Source organism: Electrona antarctica (genome assembly GCF_951216825.1).
Source record: "Electrona antarctica genome assembly, chromosome: 15".
Taxonomy (NCBI): domain Eukaryota; kingdom Metazoa; phylum Chordata; class Actinopteri; order Myctophiformes; family Myctophidae; genus Electrona; species Electrona antarctica.
Window position 1 is genome coordinate 21,488,877 of NC_136796.1, and position 17,772 is coordinate 21,506,648.

General features: G+C 44.0%; 1 protein-coding gene across 5 annotated transcripts in view; it reads left to right on the top strand.

Moving 5' to 3' along the window:
• Window positions 1-17,772, top strand: part of LOC306938778 (ras/Rap GTPase-activating protein SynGAP-like) — a 66,170-nt gene that overhangs the window by 17,552 nt on the left and 30,846 nt on the right. For all 5 annotated transcript variants that reach the window (XM_079523086.1, XM_079523085.1, XM_079523084.1 and 2 more), the window contains exons 2-3: window positions 14,468-14,556; window positions 15,656-15,777. In XM_079523086.1, coding sequence (XP_079379212.1) covers window positions 14,512-14,556; window positions 15,656-15,777 — 167 coding nt within the window. In that variant the 5' untranslated portion in view covers window positions 14,468-14,511. The remainder of the gene's footprint in view (window positions 1-14,467; window positions 14,557-15,655; window positions 15,778-17,772) is intronic.

Genomic DNA, 17,772 nt, shown 5'->3' on the forward strand with positions numbered 1-17,772 from the left:
TCTAAAAGGGCTAAGTGGTTCTCAAACTTTAGCTCGAGACCGGAGACCCAGAAGAAAAATAGTGAAAATCTACAAGCTCACAATGACTTGCATCGCGATACATGTGATCTTGTAAATCTATTAATTTTCAAATGGTCAAAGTGATTAGTGTGTATTGTAATAATCAAAATCTACAAAGAAACTAGTAGGCCTAACTAAAGTTTTCATATCATTTTAGTGAAGTAATTAAGTGGGTCAAAGATAAGATGTGAAAATGTGTTGTCTGGATATATATACAGTATATTATAATAATAACTCAACTAAATACCCTTTTGACCCAGAAACTATTAATTTGAACTTTCCCGGCTATTAATATTAAATTGCTGCGATACTTAAGCTTGCACTTGCTCTTGCTGTCAGTGATTCCACTAATGTATGTGCTTTGTTTGCTCCCGCCACCACCCCAGCACCACCAGTAGGCTCTGCTTTCCTCTGGGGGCTCCCCGCTTTTAAATGGTTGTTTTCTAATGTGCTGTGAGCAGGAAGTAATTATAAATATAATATTCACAAAATATTTTTCTCAAAGCTATTAATGTTCTCAATCTATTTGTAAATTATCTGACTGACCTTATATATAGTTACTGTCCACCACTTCCTAATATAATGACGTGCCCAAAATAGGGAAGGCCAGCTTGAACGTGGTTAATGAGGAACAGTGTTCACACATCAACAACCACTGATCCAGCACTGCTCCAATGGAGCTGCACTGTGACACCTGTCACTGTCAGGGAACAAGGTGCTCACATTTGGGACGTTTGCTGTTTGAACACAGAAGCAGTGTCCTACTTGTCACCATTTGGGACGTTTGCTGTTTGAACACGGAAGCAGTGTCCTACTTGTCACCATTTGGGACGTTTGCTGTTTGAACACGGAAGCAGTGTCCTACTTGTCAAACCACTATGTATACAGATCTGCTCACTGAAAGCATCACCCATTTTGCTCCATCATTGGAGTGGTATCCTTTTTGGGGAAAGAAATCAAGGCTTTGCTTGTCTTGAATGAGATATTGCCCTCTTGATTGATTGATTGATTGAATACTCTAATTTCTCCGAAGACCCAAGGCCCACAGAATATTTTTTTCGATTACTATGTACACACCAAATATATCAAATGAAAGAAGAGTGTTACCGCAATTTTTCATTATTTAGTTATTGGCAGTTGAATATGCTTGTTTTCACCAAAAATGCCGTCTGGGATCTAAAAGCAGAGAAAAAAATATATTTTTTAAATAAATCCTATAATATGATACTAAACCTTTTTTGATTTGTTTTGATCATGTGTTGTCCGGGTGTCCTCTGACCCGGTAGTCATACTCCAGTTTTAGTTGATAAGGTGACCACCGAAAAATACAACACTCACCGCTCACCCGAGTATACTATGAATAGGCCTTGACTTACAGGTTGCGAAAGAGTAAACACTGAAAACACCAAATGACGAGGGTATAGGCCTATATATTATGTCAATGACAGTCTGTGAAATGATGTATAGTATACTATATGTCAATGCATTAAGGCTAAATGGTCCTGGGGACTTGATTCCATTGTGTTCCCATGTATTCAATTCACTATCATGAAAAAATAATGCATAATAATAATACATGCCATCAACAAATACAAACACTATCATGTACAAAGAAGAAAAGGCAAATGCGGCTTTCCCTAGCTTCTTCTGTCGTATGTCCTTAGACCTTCAACTCCGTTGCAGCAAGCCAGTCCAGTGTGTCATTGTCTAGGACCTAGACTCTAGGTCAATTAACCCACGATCACCATTCGGTGGCGGGTATATGGGGCCGCTGGTCAGCACGTGTTCCACAGTCTGTAGTGGATCCCCACATTCGCAGTGAGCACTCCCTAGCTCTGTTATCACCTCACTGCACCCCCTCTATCTTTCTCTTGGTCCCATTATCCATCCTGCTATAACAATCAAATGTTTTCCCAATGCATGCTTACCCTTTAGTTATAGTTTACAGGTATTATACTCAGTGTTGGGACTGTAACTCGTACTGTAAAGCATTCTTTTTTTAATTCAGTAACTCTGTTACCGTTACTACATGGTGTGTTACTCCGTTAGTTCGTTATTTTTGAGTGGTGCTAGCCACTCCTATAGACAGCTATGTGTGTCCCTATGTATGCGTGTCCCTATGTGTGTGCTTACGTGCTATGTCCGAGTACGGAAATGGCGTTTGACCACCAAGTGTCACTGTTGCACTGCCTCACACACACACACACACACACACACACACACACACACACACACACACACACACACACACACACACACACACACACACACACAGGCCAGGGAGGAGGGCTTGTTACTTGTATTCATGTAGTCTCGGCTAGAGAGAGACTGAGAAGAACTGCAATTCTGGGAGAGAGGGAGGAGAAATGGAAGAGGACTGGACGGAGGAAATGGGAGGTTGGACTAATGCGTGCTAGCTAGCTTGCAATGGCATTGCATCTGACTTGTTCCACAGATCATTCTGTTATGGATAAAGCTGCTACAGTAGCTAGCCAATGCCATATGAATGGTTAACGTTCTGTATGAATGCAATGCCGTAGTTAGTTAACGTTAGGTAACGTTAACCTTTGCTAGAGATTGCAATATTTTTGGCGATGCATATTGATAATACATTGAAATAACAAATAACATTGGTTATTATCATATTTTTCCATAATAACAAAAAGAAGAAGAAAATTTTGTGTTGGCTTCTTACCGCCTCCGCCTTCCACATTGGTGAAAATAATTTCTCTGAGGATTCGCATGGGATTGTGGGATATCCCTCGGTGTTAAGTCAGGCCCCAAAACATCTTCGTGCTAGGGGGTTCTAGCCCTTGCACTTACCCCTAACACTAGCTGGAAAGAGAATTGAGAAGACCCTCTCTCTTCACGTGAACGAACATTTGCGAGGGGGAGGGCAATGGGCGAGGGGAAAAGGGGCCTTAATCTTCACACTACGAATAGTGAAAGTAACCGATCTTCAAACTCACAAAGCATTGCATTGCAGCTTTTTGTCATCAGTTTGTCATCTGCTATTTTATGACAATGTTTGCATAAATAGTGAGGTCAGAATAGTGATGTCAGGTCAAAAGTGTTTAAGCAATTCATAAACCTTAAACCAATTGTATTGCTTGTATGGTCTCTGATAGACATGGAGTGTAGTTTTCTTGAGAAATGCATAGATTGCACACGGAAGCCTTTATATCCCTTTAGTGTGTTATTAAAATCCGCTCGTCAAAAGGAAATGAACGTATATGCATTCTATCAAGATGCCAGATGTATATTAATAGAGAGAGTGTACATGCCATAGGCTGCATATATTTCTCTGTCACCCACTCATAATCTTCCTATTTTCCCTTCCTATCTTTCTCTCTCCCTCTGTATCACAGTTAGCTAGAGGCTGTTGCCACCCACACACTCCATCCTGACTTCAATTCACAGTCAGAATAGCCTCTATACACATATTCGTGTTCACCAGCAATGGTCTGGTCAGTCAATTTCATGTGTCGCGCGTTTGTTCTTTCGACAAATGCAGCATTTGTTGTTGTGATCTGCTCTGTCATGTCTGTCACTCTCTTCCATCCGCCTTTCTGTGCATTTGTGTTGCCAATGTCTTATCCAGTTCAATAGGAGCCCTGGTAGTTGTTTCTATGACTACCAAACAATTAGCTCGGATTCAGAATAGAACCCGGAGAGTAGCCTGTTGTTTCCTATCCAAATATATTTATAAAATGTTTTTACTTATTGTGTGACAAAACGGAGACACAAGCAAACCCAAGCAAACAAAAACAACAGCAAATTATTGTTGTGTCAAAGTAATAAGACATGGTGTCATTTTATTAAATCCATGTGTTTCAACTTTCCTTTCATTTGGGAGTCTGAATTGCGGTATTTGTCTGGTTTTTAAGAGCTTTTCCAATAACAAAAACAATGTTTGGCTTGCAGAAAATACACCAGATGTTCCTTTGGCAGCTCTTAAATTACAATAAAACTACCCAGTGTGCACAACTGTTAGGACACAGTGAGAGATATGAACATAAGCAATAAGAGATACATACTGTGACTTTCTTTCAAGTAGGAGCCCTTGTAGTTGTTTCCATGGTTACCAAACAATTAGCTGGGATTCAGAATAGAACCTGGAGAGCCGCCTATTTACAGGCTTTGGAAGAGAGGAAATCGTAGGATATTAGTGTCGAACATTTCTGATGGGGGGGGGGGTCTTTTTTTCTTCAGTTTAGCAAGGGGCGAAGCAACTGAGTCAGAACAAAAAAGAACATGGAAAGATGTGTAATTAATGTGTGATATTAATGTGCGTAGACCTAATCAATATATCGTCGCTGTCTGGCAAAAAAACAGCTAACTCCATTCTTCTTTTTCCTTTTTGTTCTCCATAAATCAAAGCTATTGAACACCCTTTACATCTGTGTGTTGGTTAAAAATATTGGACCAATGAAAAGTATTAAAAAGTGCTTCTGACAAAACCAGCTAACTCCATTAGACCCTCAAACTGTCTGCTAAATCAACTAACTCCACCCCCTCTCCCCCTCTCACGCAAGTATCTGACAATATATAAAGTCACAATACCAACTTTGATGAGGCAGTATTGCTTTGTTTTAAAAATAAAAGGTTTTCTTCATTTCCTGAAAAATGGAGCTAGCTGGTTTCTGCCCGACATCAGAGATATGCACCCGTTAACTAGTTGTCTGTATATATTTGCCCCAATGTCAAATTCCTACATTATGCATTTGAGGTACTTGGCAGTAGAGTGAGACTGATTCCGATCACGTCTGAACACACGGCCAAAGGTAATGCAGGTGAGGACGACCTAGAGAGAGAGGGAGAAAAAAGGTGCCGTTTGCACTTCACTACTTTTCACTATTATGGAAGCCCATTCTCGCCAATGTGATGGACAAGTTATTATATTAAATTATAATGAGGAACCATCTCGGAATCTAAAAATAATGACTTATTTCTCAAAATAATGAGAACGCTTCTCAAAGGCATAACAATAAAGGGTATGAATTATTTGTAGTGATAGTTATTTGAAATGATCCCCAAAGGGAAATTGGTTGTCTGCATTACTCCCATCCTATTACTCAACCCCAGTGCTTGAGTCAAATGATCTTGATCCTGAGTACTCCTGATCAATTATTACTCAACTACAGCTAAATTAAAGTTGCTCTGTCATATTTGTACTTGTTTAAAGTACTGGAGTACTTGCTACTATGCAACAAAAAGAAGGAAAAAAAGTATTCTGAATTGCATGCTAAAAATACTTGTAATACTTTATAAATGTACAAGTTATGTTTACCTTTTTAATATCAATGCATTGCTGTATTAAACTTTATTTTTTATTTTATTTTTTTAGGAAGGGAAAAAAAGAAGAAGAAAACAAATGTGGCCTCGTTTGCCTTACTAAAGAAGGGGGAGGAAACCTACAGAGTATACTGTATGTGTCATCTCTCCAGAACTGGAGAGATGACACATACAGGGGTAAATGTGACCATAACAAAGGAACTTGTCATTCATGAATACGAACCTGTGCAGTCTGTTACAATTAGTGGACAAATAGTGGAGGTAGTACAATTTTAAATATTTAGGCAGTAGGCACATATATTGATAGCAAACTTAATTTCAGTGAAAATACTGACCAGATTTTTAAAACCTGTAAGGGACCAGTCTAAATTTAGAAAAGGGGGCCCTGGAGGAAAATAGGGGAGGGCCATGTCTTTTTAATTTTAGTCAGAGGGAGGGTGAGATAATTTTACTTCGAGTCCAAGGGAGGGTGATCCAATTTTGATAATAAAATAGTCCGGGTTTTATATATATATATCTAATACTACAGCTCTTCTGAATTAAGGTACAACTTTGGTCAACGATACCCCTCTGTTGCTTTCACTTGGTTCTTCCCAACAGGACCGGTTTTCATTGTTCCCCGTCAATCACACTACAACACACACTACAAGTACACACTTCAACCCCCACTTTTCAATGGCTTACATAGCTTGCTGTGTTAGGCGTTAGACTACGAGACCATTGTCCGCGTTGGCCGCAAGTTCAAACCTCAGAGGACAATTTTTCGCGATTTCTGAGGTCACTTTAGTTTCTCACATATTAAAAACGCTACCAGATTAAAGTTAGGAATAAATAATACTGAGGTAAATGTGATGTTAATTAATAGGTTAATAGGGGAGGGTGACTTTGTTTAATTACCTGGGGAGGGGACTGGATTTTTATTTTCATTCACAGGGAGGGTGATGGTATTTTATATCAGGACACATCAATTTCCTCCAGGGGTACCCCTATTTAAATTTCGACCTGTCCCTAACCAACGCCTCCACCTACTACGCAACTCCTTTAGAGTGAGCAAGCATATTATGGAAACAGTCTATAAGAACCTGATAGAGGGAATCTTGACTTTTAACATGGCAATGTGGTTTGGCAATCTTAATGTAAATGGAAGAAGCAAGCTGCAGCAAATAGTGAACCTAGCCTCAACAATCATTGGAAAGAAACAGAAACAACTAGAAAAAGTGCCCTTCTGGGCATAGGTCTCCACCAGGAGGATAGGAGTGTGTGTGTCTGATGTTTGGCAAAATGTTTAGGAGCAATATAAACGTTGAAAACTGTCAAGTGGCATTTCTTCCAAAGCCTAGTGGGAATATGCATGCACAGAGTGTAAAACGCAAGTTATGTATATAACTATGGTTCTATGAATACCGGATGACCGCCAGAGGGCGGTGATTTCATCACCTGGATATACATCGCGCGCACGCGCAGAGGTCGAATATTAATACCAACACTGTCACTCGTGACCCCCTGTGGGCGTGAGCCACCGATATAGGTGCCCAGTTCACAGGGTTCATCCTCATGAAATCTTTTCGTCGGGATTCCGAGTGACAATGAACTCTGGCGGTCATCCGGTATTCATAGAACCATAGTTATATACATAACTTGCGTTCTATTTCATACCTACTGACCGCCAGAGGGCGGTGATTTCATCACCTGGATGACTCATACCAACATGGTCACGAGGAATCTGCGCTTACCGAGGTCGGTTTGCAGATCTAATGGACAGCCAAACAGCCGTCACCACAGGGTGAGGGAGAGTCAGGTTGGCTGACTCTTGGCAAAAGCCCAAAACAGATGGAGCCCATTTGGCTGCACTGCAGCACAGATGTCCACCCCCTGGTCTGGCATGTCAAAATGCCTCTGGGGAGGCCTTGAGGCCTACTGAAGAAATCTACCTCAACGCAACAATCAAAGAATCTCTAAGTGTTGCGTTAGTCTCTGTTGAATCAAGGCACAGCCCTTCCTGTGCCCTTTGTCACAGACAAAAACAGCCATCACAGCTATGCCGTGCCACAGAGCCCGGACAGGGCACAATAGGCAGGTACTAGAACGCTCCATGCCTGGCTGTGGAGCAAACTAAAAATGATAGGCTAGCCAACGTGAAAGGCAGAAAGTCCTTGAAGACATAAGAGGGATTGGCGAATGGTAAACCCAGACCCATCGGCATCCCAGTCTCAGGCACCGGGCAGGGCCTGAAGACAACCTACTCACTTCCGTAGGGTCGCAGTGAGGGCAAATGGTACTAGCAGATAGCCATTTGAGAACGGCCCGATCCAAGGGCTGGGGACAAAGTCCATCCAAACCTGGTAGAGTGGTACCTCGTACCAGATGGTAGGGGGCGATTGCTCGCCCCGTCAGCGTGGCTGATGGCATACCCACAATAAAGTGTGACAGGCGCTGTCCAGAGAGAGCGCAACCTTTATTAGAGCCATCATAGCCAATGAAGAGCCGTTCTGACCACCAAGTGCATGTGGTAGGTCTAACATAATAGGCTCTCAGGGCCCGTACTGGGCACAACAGTTCTCAATCACAGTTACTCTCCTGGTGGAGAGGTTAAGGCTGCCAATATCACAGGCAGGTATTGAAAACACAGAGCAACGTGGTGGTGCTTTGTCTCAACTAAACCACAGTTTACTTGTGTTGGCGTGCAACGCCCTGGTGCAGGATGCACAAGAATCAAGTAGGGTTCGGACAATAGGCATGATTGTCAGTGGTCAGTTTACGCAGCCGAAGGTGACCCGGGTGAAAATGCACCCTCTCCCTAAACTGACAGGGGATTCTGTCTGTGGGGAGGCCAAAGCACTTCATCGAGAAGCTGCAGTAGAGGATTCGGCTGCAGTGGTAACCAAAAACGAACCTCAAGTCACGTATAGCCCGCCCAATATGAAAAACAAATTGAGGCGGAAACATGGAAACTCATACTTCCTGACCGGTATGGTGGCACCATACTACTGTGCGACTGCCTCTGCCTATCCTGTGAAGGATACACGACACCAAAAGTTGCAGTGTAGAGAAGACTTACAAGAAGTCGCCTGGCCAGGGGTGGGCCAGAGTGTCCTGCCCTAACGGTCAGCGCCGGAAGGGAGAACTACAGTTGGCCACGCGCCAAGCGCTCAAGGCCAAAGATCCTGCTCTGCCGTACATATGCCCAGTGATACGAAACATCATCGGATCCAAGAGGCTTAAATGGGAAGCATGTCCGCCGCCTGGACTGTATACCCAACAAGAGCATTGCTATGAAACCAGCAAGATGAGGCAAGACCTCCTGCAGAGACTGACTGGATCGAGCGACCCCTTAGTGGGTCGGAAGATAGACTGTTGACATATCATGTTACGAACAAAGTCTAAACATCCCAAGGGCCAAGTCCACTGCACACTGGCCCAGTACATCACAGACACTGGCTGGAGATGGTAGGCAGTAGAGCGAAGCACGCTTACATGCCTGTACATAACTGAACCAGTAACCCAACTGTATCCACGGTGGTAGGCAGAATTCTGGGGTTCGAGGCCCAGAAATTATAGACAGAACATGTAAAAGGGTGCAATGAAAGCAGCCCTAGAGAAGCAACTGTCTACGTCGCTTCGGTGTGCCCAACAACCAGAGGAACTGGCTGGCAGCACTGTACTCGTCCAAGACGAGACAGGTCAGTGGAAGCTGTCCGTCAGCCCCCCATTAAGAGTTTAAGCAAGGCCATGCTTGCAGACCATTCTCAATCTGGCACCGCCTGGAGCACCTCCACTGTGCCCAGCATACATGACCAGAGGCAACTGGTAGGTCTGAGATCGAGGATCAGGCGAAAACCACCACCTTCATCAGTCACATCATGAATCAAGGAGAAACCTTCAGTTGAACCAAACTGCTTGTTCACCGTGCACTATGCTGCAAGGTCTGTTGGGTGGCAGGCCCAAACATCCGGCCTGGAACGACAGGCAGAGTGTTAAGTGTCCCACTGTACTTCCCTGAAAGTGGGGCCTGTTAGAATGCTGAGTCTATAATTGATGTGCAAGCTAGTTCAGCTGTACGGTTGCACATACACAACATGTATCCCCTGCATTTACCCATCTTATTGCTACTAGGAGCAATGAGCAGCCATTCTACAGCGCTCTGGGAGCAATTAGGGGCTCAGACCGGGACACCCATGGACACATTGCTGGCCGGATCTGGCATTGAACCCGGGACATCCAGGGGCTCTGGGTCGCCAGGCGGGCTCACTAACCCGCCGTGGCCGCCCCTCTGGGCCACACTAGGCCCCAACATCATCAGGGTAGTTAGTTACCCCGTAAGCTAACGCCTAGAACAAGCATCACCCATAGGTGCCGTGCCTGCGCATCAATGCGCGCAGGCCAGAGGGCCAGGATGAGGTGACCATTAAGGGACCGTCCAACACGTCCCAGTCCAGCTGCCGTGGCATGGATCTAGTTGGCAGACCAGTGACTCTACACTGCGTGCGGCCATGGGCAATAGCCATACTAGCTCGAAGGCTTCATCTAGTGACACCACCAGAGAAGCAATGCTGGCATTAAGTCCAGGGTTAGGGACCCTGTCTCGTTGGTCACCCCCAGAAGGCAATCTAAAGGTCAGTGCTACTCATCACAGACCACGAGTAGCGGCTCTGGAAACAGCAGGAAAAGAGCAGCACCCATGTATCAACCCATTAAGACAGGAACAAGTCTGGGTTGCCGCTGCTATGTAAAGTATATAGCCATATGTATACTCTTCTCAATTCATCAAATCGACATTTGAAATCATTCCGAGACCTAGGTCCGGATTCAGAAGGTGTTTACAGCATCGGCCCTAAATGGGTTAAGACGTTCTTAACCTGAGCAACTTGGTGGCCAAGAGTACCACCTTGAAATTTCCCCTAGTTGAGAGAGCATCATCTCACAACGCTAGCATCCTTGTGGGAGGCAAATCAGCCACAACCACGGCCAACACAGTTGGCATACGTGCCAGCAGTATGCAGCCACAATAACAGCAATATCTTCAAAATGGCCTTGGATCGTCTCGGGATCCCCCAGAATGAAGTTACTAATGCTGCTCTGGAGAGGAAGTCTGCAGCTCTCGGTATGGAGCTGTTTCCAGACTACGGATAAGCGGTTGGAGATGGATGGAAGAATGAACCACAGCCATAGCCTGTGTCCGGCGCCCAAGTCGAAACCCGACTACAGGCGCAAGTAATGGACCTCCTCTGTGGGACCAGAGAGGACCAGCATGTTGCACTAATCCATGAACGGCAGCAGAGCGAGACACTCTAAATACTACTGGTTATGTAGTTGTAGCGAAAGAGCGAAAATCACTCAAGCTACAGTGTCAAGTAGTGCCATAGTATAGTGGGAAAGCCAAATACTTGGACTGTCATATACAACCATTTTAATACCAAGCATATTGGTAATATCTGGCAGCAGCAGAGCGACGTACACTCAAGCTACGATAGCAAGTAATCACAGTATACTGCACATGTCAAAGCAGTAGTGAGTACCAGGTACACAATGTCGTGGTTATACGAAGATCTAACCCTCAGCAGTTCGCTATGGGACGCGTCCCAACTTGGGCGCGGACAACAGAAGTACTTATAGTACACTCACATTCTATTAAGTATATAAGAGAATGGGCCTCTTTTGCGTCATGACGTAGCACGTGCCCTCTCGACGAGGGCATAAAAGCACGTACTCGCGCATGCCTCGCTTATATCTCTTATAACCATGGTTACTGCGTAACCTTCAGAGAATGGCAGCAGAGCGAAACACTCTCAATGCCAGTGAACCAGTCAGCCACAGCGTTACGCTTATTGATCATCTGTACGCACAGTATGTCATTAATACAATGCAGACATGGCGAAGAGCGGAGACCACTCATGCCTATGTCAGGTACACAATATGATAGTGGCGGGGCGGTACATGCCCTCGGTGCTAGTGAAAATGACCATCAGTACACACAGTATGTCAACAATACTATGTAGATATGGCGAAGAGCGAAGACCACTCAAGCACACAGTATGACAGCAATGGAGCGAAACACACCCCCAGTGTCAGTGATAATGCAGCAAAAGAGCATGATCACTCAAGCTACAGTACTTCTATGTACAGTAGACATGGCGAAGAGCTAAGACCACTCAAGCCCACAGTATGACAGCAATGGAGCGAAACACACCCCCAGTGTCAGTGATAATGCAGCAAAAGCTACAGTATCAAGTACACTACATATGTACCCGCCAATGTATCCTGTTGTCTTGCCCCCAAGACGGATCAGGGCAGTTGCTGCAAAGGCAGCTAATGAGGACTAGTCCAAATAGGAATAAGCACAGCATTATATGCCTATTGATATTGATTATCAGCACATGTTATGTACATGTATAACGCTGAGGAAGGCCATACAGGCCGAAACGCGTAAGCTTGTTCACTCTCGTCAGAGGTAAATACAAATCATGCAAAAGGACATACATGAGTGCTGCATTTTCTTCACCTCAACTTATCAGTACATGTTACTAATACTATGCAGACATAGGGAAGAGCACTCAGCCCATGCCCAGTGGCGTATCTACAATAAGGAGAGGACAGGCGTCTGTCCAAATCCATTTTCTGCCTGGCCAAGATGTAATTCTTGCCTGCTCAAAATGTAATGCCTGTAAATGCCACTGCCCCTGCCAAGTAGATAGTTTGATAAGCACGCAATGGTAAAGCGATAGACGCTTGAACCATTATATTAGTAATTGTACTGCCAAGCACAAACAAGTATTACCCAAACAGCAGCTGAGCGGATCACACTCAAGCTATGAAATACAAGCACTATGCCTATCTCAGATAGCAGTACACACTTAAGTTAAGCTGTGACGTTAAGCACACTGTGACAACATTGTCATATTCCTGCTTGATATAACGAGCAAAACAAACTAGCAAGTCAGCTGAGCTGCGTTTACAACTTGACATGCATTTGAAAAAGTTTGTTCCTTAACCAGAAATCGTCTGGGGAGGAGCGCTCATTAACGTCACGACCACACAAACCTCCTCTTGGTAGACCTCGTTGCAACCAAGCGCCACATATATGTGGTTGATTGCACGTCTGCGACAGAGCGAAACACACTCTTCTGCAGAAAACACGTGGAGAGGAGTGGTCATTCAACATGACTAGCGTCGCGGCAGTCGCTCTATCGAGGCGAAGCACACCTCTATGAGCCCATAGTTACCGACGCCATAAAACATTGCTGTGTTGCTGTTCATTTTAGCATCGTGCCGCGGCCATTCAACGTGAGTATTGATTAATAGTCAAATAAGCGCCGCCGCGGTCGCTCTGTCGAGGCGAAGCACACCTCTGCGAGCCACACTAACAGCACACAGTCACCACGAAACATTAAATACAAAGTTAGCTTTTAGTTAGTGAACACACAACCGCTAACCCTTAATGCATTAATCGGGAGGATGGACGGCCACTGCCGCCACCGAATTCAACAAATCATACAAGTTGGATTTCAGCGAACAAACACTGTCACCAACCCAATGTAACGCCACAGCAAAGCGAAAATAACGCAAGGCTGTAGCAGGCACGCCCGCCGGGCAAGTAAAGTAACACGCAACTTACCTGTAGAAAATAAAGTCCAACATAATAGTTGGACCAGGGAGCCCGGCGGAAAATTATCGCCGCCATGAAGCCTCTGGAGGACGCAAGGTAGCTCCAACCGAACGGTTACGAGGCTTATTAGGCATGGCCGGCGTCGAGAGCCCCCCCATACAGCCTTGAAGGGCTAGTAGCAGGAGCTCAATAAAATAAATCGACCTGCGCTCAAAGGCGAAAAGATGAAAGAGGATGAACCCTGTGAACTGGGCACCTATATCGGTGGCTCACGCCCACAGGGGGTCACGAGTGACAGTGTTGGTATTAATATTCGACCTCTGCGCGTGCGCGCGATGTATATCCAGGTGATGAAATCACCGCCCTCTGGCGGTCAGTAGGTATGAAATAGAACATACTCTCTCCCCATGCCTTCGGCCTGGTGGAGACAATTACCGTTCAGTTTTTTTTATGACGGCACTATAACATGAAAGTAGTTTACACTTATGAGCCCACAGACCCCCATTTTAAAAGATAAGATAATTTTAAGGACCACCAGTTTGACATGCACCACAGAAATTATGGACAGCCGCACAGGTGCTCCCAAATATATTTTTAAGTCGCACAGATTAAATTTCAGGTGAAAAAATGGTCGCAATCTTGAGCCCTGGCTTGAGAAAACTCATGGCTTTTGCAACCTGGTGATGATTTTGTGAGACTATGTTGGAGAAACTGCCATTATATTTGAGATACTAAGTCATTATTTTCAAATACATCAGTCATTATTTTGAGAAGCTTTCTAATTACAGTATGACCATATTGCTTTTCACCTGGGAGGAAATGGGCTTCAATATGAAATAGTCCATGGCTTGAGATGTGATAATTATACTCTTTTGGTCAGTGTAGACTGGTATGGAAGCTGGGGAGAAAGGCATGATGTGTGCTGATCAAGTGGCACTAAAGCCAAGAACAACGCAAATGCTTCAGTTAAGGAACTGCTGGTGAGTACTTGAGCACTTGATTTACTTCAAAAGATTAAATATAGGTGCTCCAGTACTGTTTGTGGGGTTTCTCATTCAGAAGTGGTTCATAGTTGTTTGTAATTTAATTACTTGGTCCTTCTGAGAGCGCTGACCTCCTGGTGGACAGGGCGGCTGAAGTGCATGAAACCCTGTGTCAACACTGTTCGTTAGAGCTGCAGGTGAGCTTCTCGCTCAGACGGCACTGGTCAGAGTATTGGTTTAAAATTCAAACACAACTGAGATGCTTAACTGTATGTTCTTCTTGTTCTTTTCTTTATTTCTGTCACTGTTGGCCTCTTGTATGGTTGTTTATACATAAATGCCTTCCCTACTTATCATCATCATCATCATCATTTTTCGACCACGGTCGAGATCGTGGATTTCACAATATCACGCCAGACTTCCCGGTCCTTCATTGCCATCCCCAGTTCCTGCTTACTGATGCCTGTGTCCCTAATTAATTAATTAATTAATGAACTAATGAATCCGTTCTTTGTCTCTCTCCTAGACAAACACTTGCAGGCCAAGTTTGCCTCTGCCAGAGAGTCAAGCATGGAAACGCCTCCCAACGCCACACCACAACCCTTCAGACAGCCAGTGAGTTCACCAACCTCCTCTTGTTACCCCGTAGGGTGCAGCCGGGATGCATGCGGTCAGGCTTCATGAAACAATGAATGAGTAATGTTCTTTGTGTTGGCGCCCGTCAGGAAGGTGTCCTTCATGAGCAACGGGCTGCTCCAACACCCCAGTGGAGCTGCTCAATGACGGTGTCAATGTCACCAACACAGAAACTCGTTCATCTCTCTCTTCCTTTATATGAATAATCAGTGTTCTCCTCAGTGGGAATTTGTTTCTAATGAGAAAACCTTTAAAAAAAATCTATAACGCATTGTCTAGAATAAAGTCACATAATTAGGTTTCTGCATGGCTATGCGTTTCAGTAAATTATTGGTTTGTTTAATCACTTCTGACAATACTAATTATGGTACATGTGCTGATAGTGTGCAACTTGGCAGAGTAGTAAAAGGCAATAGTATTTTGATATTTAGTCTCTTAATTTCTCTTGCATTCATTCTACTCTTTATTTCTATTAAAAATGCTTGTTCAATGCCTTTAAATGGCTTTAGATGGACAGTAAGTCTATTTTATGCTGAATGACTTTGAATTGTCGTGTATGCTGTGCATAGACTGTGCAATATAAAAAAACTTGCCTTTAGGGCTGTCACGATTACAAATTTTAGATGATGATTCATTATCACAAATAATTGCGATTAACAATTTTATTGTGTTTTTATTGCATTGAACAATTTGCAACTTTACAATTTTACAATTTGAATTTGTCCTTCATAATCACAAATTGCACAGCGCAGATTTAATAATTCTTTATAAATGTTTTTCTTTCCAAACAATTTACAAAATAGTGGAAATAGTTAATCGTTGAGCGTGTTGTAATCTTGTAGATCTGCTATTTTTGGAAAAATGTTGAAAATCTATGGACATTTTTCAACATGGAAGCAATTGACGATTATGCAAAAATAATTGTGATTATCTCAAATAATTATACGATTAGGCGAATATGTAATTATGACAGGCCTTGCCTACTGCGTTACAGACATCCTCCAGTGGTTGTAACGGCTACGAAATGTGTTCTATTGTGCTCTTACAGACTGTTCCTTTCTCTTTGTTGAATTTCAAGAGTTTTCTCAATCGGAGATTGAAGAGCTCCATCAAGAGGGCTAAAAGTCAGCCAAAATTGGATCGGACTAGCAGCTTCCGTCAAATGATTTTACCTCGTTTCCGAAGTGCGGACCAAGAGAGGTGAGATCTTTTTGTTAATTGTCCAATTAGCGTGCATAGTCGGTGATTAAAAGCCAAATTGTCCAATTAGTCGGCATGATTAAAAGCCATTATGGTGCCCCCCTGTGATGCCATTTCCCCAGCCGGGTCATACCAAAGACAATAAGAATGGCCCAATGGCTCCCTGCTTGGCACTCAGTATCAAGGGTTGGATTGGGGGTAAGTCCCTGCGACATACTAGCATCATGTCCAGGAGTGTACTTGTACATCATGACTGGGGGATGTACTTGTATATCAAGGCACCTCACGCCACAGAAACAGGAGATGGGCTCCTGCCCTATGGGCCTGAAAGGCTCGGCTAGGCTTACTGGTTTGTTGTGATGCCATTGTGGTGTTGTTAATGGCCTCTTGTACACAAGTACTGTCACATGCACATGAACACACACAATACGTAGCAAGGTACGGGAGTGAGGTACCCAGTGTGTAAGGGCCGATTTATACTCCTATTTTACCGCTGTTTCGGCGCTGTAGTGCCGAAATGATTTCGGCTCGTCAGAAATCTTCAGTAGCACCGAAGAGCCGACTTCAGGACGGTAGCCGCCGCCCCCCGAACCTCAAATTACGTCACATTGTAGGCTCTACAGAGCCGAACCGACTTTTATTCGGCTATGAATCGGGCCTAAGTCAGTTGGATCAGCGGTTCTACAAAAATATCTATAAATCCAGAAATACCCATATTGGATAGTCCAATAGAATTACGAGGCATTCGCTCGTATTGCACACATTTTGATGGGATTTATATCAGCCGGCTGTGCTGGGATACACTTCAAATATACTGTAGGTCTCCATACTCCTATGTCTAAATTATTGAGGCCTTTTATCCTGAAGGGCCCAAGGTCACATTGGGATCGGAGCTCCACAAACACACTGTAAAATCTTCCGTGTTTATTCATCCATTTGTAACCCAAGATTTTTGCAAAGCATTTTTTCACCCAGTGTCAATCATCCAATGTAATCCTGGGCGCTACACTTCCTCTGCCAACCTGGGGGGGCAGCGGACTGAGCTCATGCTTCCTTCTATGCATGAGGAGTCCAAGCTCAAGGGGAGAACATGCAAACTCCACACAGAAAGGCATCCATTTGTAACTGAGAGGATGCACGATTACACGTGGACCAAATGGTTACCGCCGGGTCCATTTGGTTATATGAACACTGAGGATTTTACTATGTGGTTTGGATACAGTCCAGTGACTGCACACATGGGAGACAAAGTGAGAAGGCAGAGTGGGGGGAAAATTATGCTGACACAGATTAAAATAAATAAATAAATAAATAAAAAAACGAAACGAAACAAAGCACAACCCTAGCAGATGCATAATGGACATTTTCAGGGCAGGATGTGTGGGTGTGGGACTGTGGGTGCACCACGAGATGTGATCTTAACATGCATCAGACATTCATGATCACATCGAAATGAGGGTCGCTGTAGTCTGCCTTACTCGCCGGGTGCCACAATAGCTTTTTAGTTCATAATTCTCATGAATAAGGGATAGGATTTTCATGGTCAAAATTATACGGAACTGAAAAGTGTGACCGCAGACTTACAGGGCATTGCAATATTAGATATAATATATATGGGACAGATCAAATAGTCTTTATACTAGCAAACCTTAAAAATTACGCCCCTGTGAACTGAGCGGTGCAACTATATGTACTGTACTGTAGTAGGGTACAGGCTTTAGTTCCGACTGTCATTAGAAGGCAGCGGTGGCCGAACGGTTTGTGGAGCGGTCTTGATACCGGAAGGTCGCCAGTTCGAATCCCCGGACCGGCACATTAAAATTACCACCGCTGAAGTGCCCTTGAGCAAGGCATTGAACCCCAACCATGAAATGTTCTATGAGCAGGGCGTGGCTGTAAACAAGCATCTCGAGCTTAGTCCACTTACCCTGGGTAAACAAAGAACTTTGCTTTTTTTTTAGAACGACAACCTACCTCAAACACTAACCTAACCAT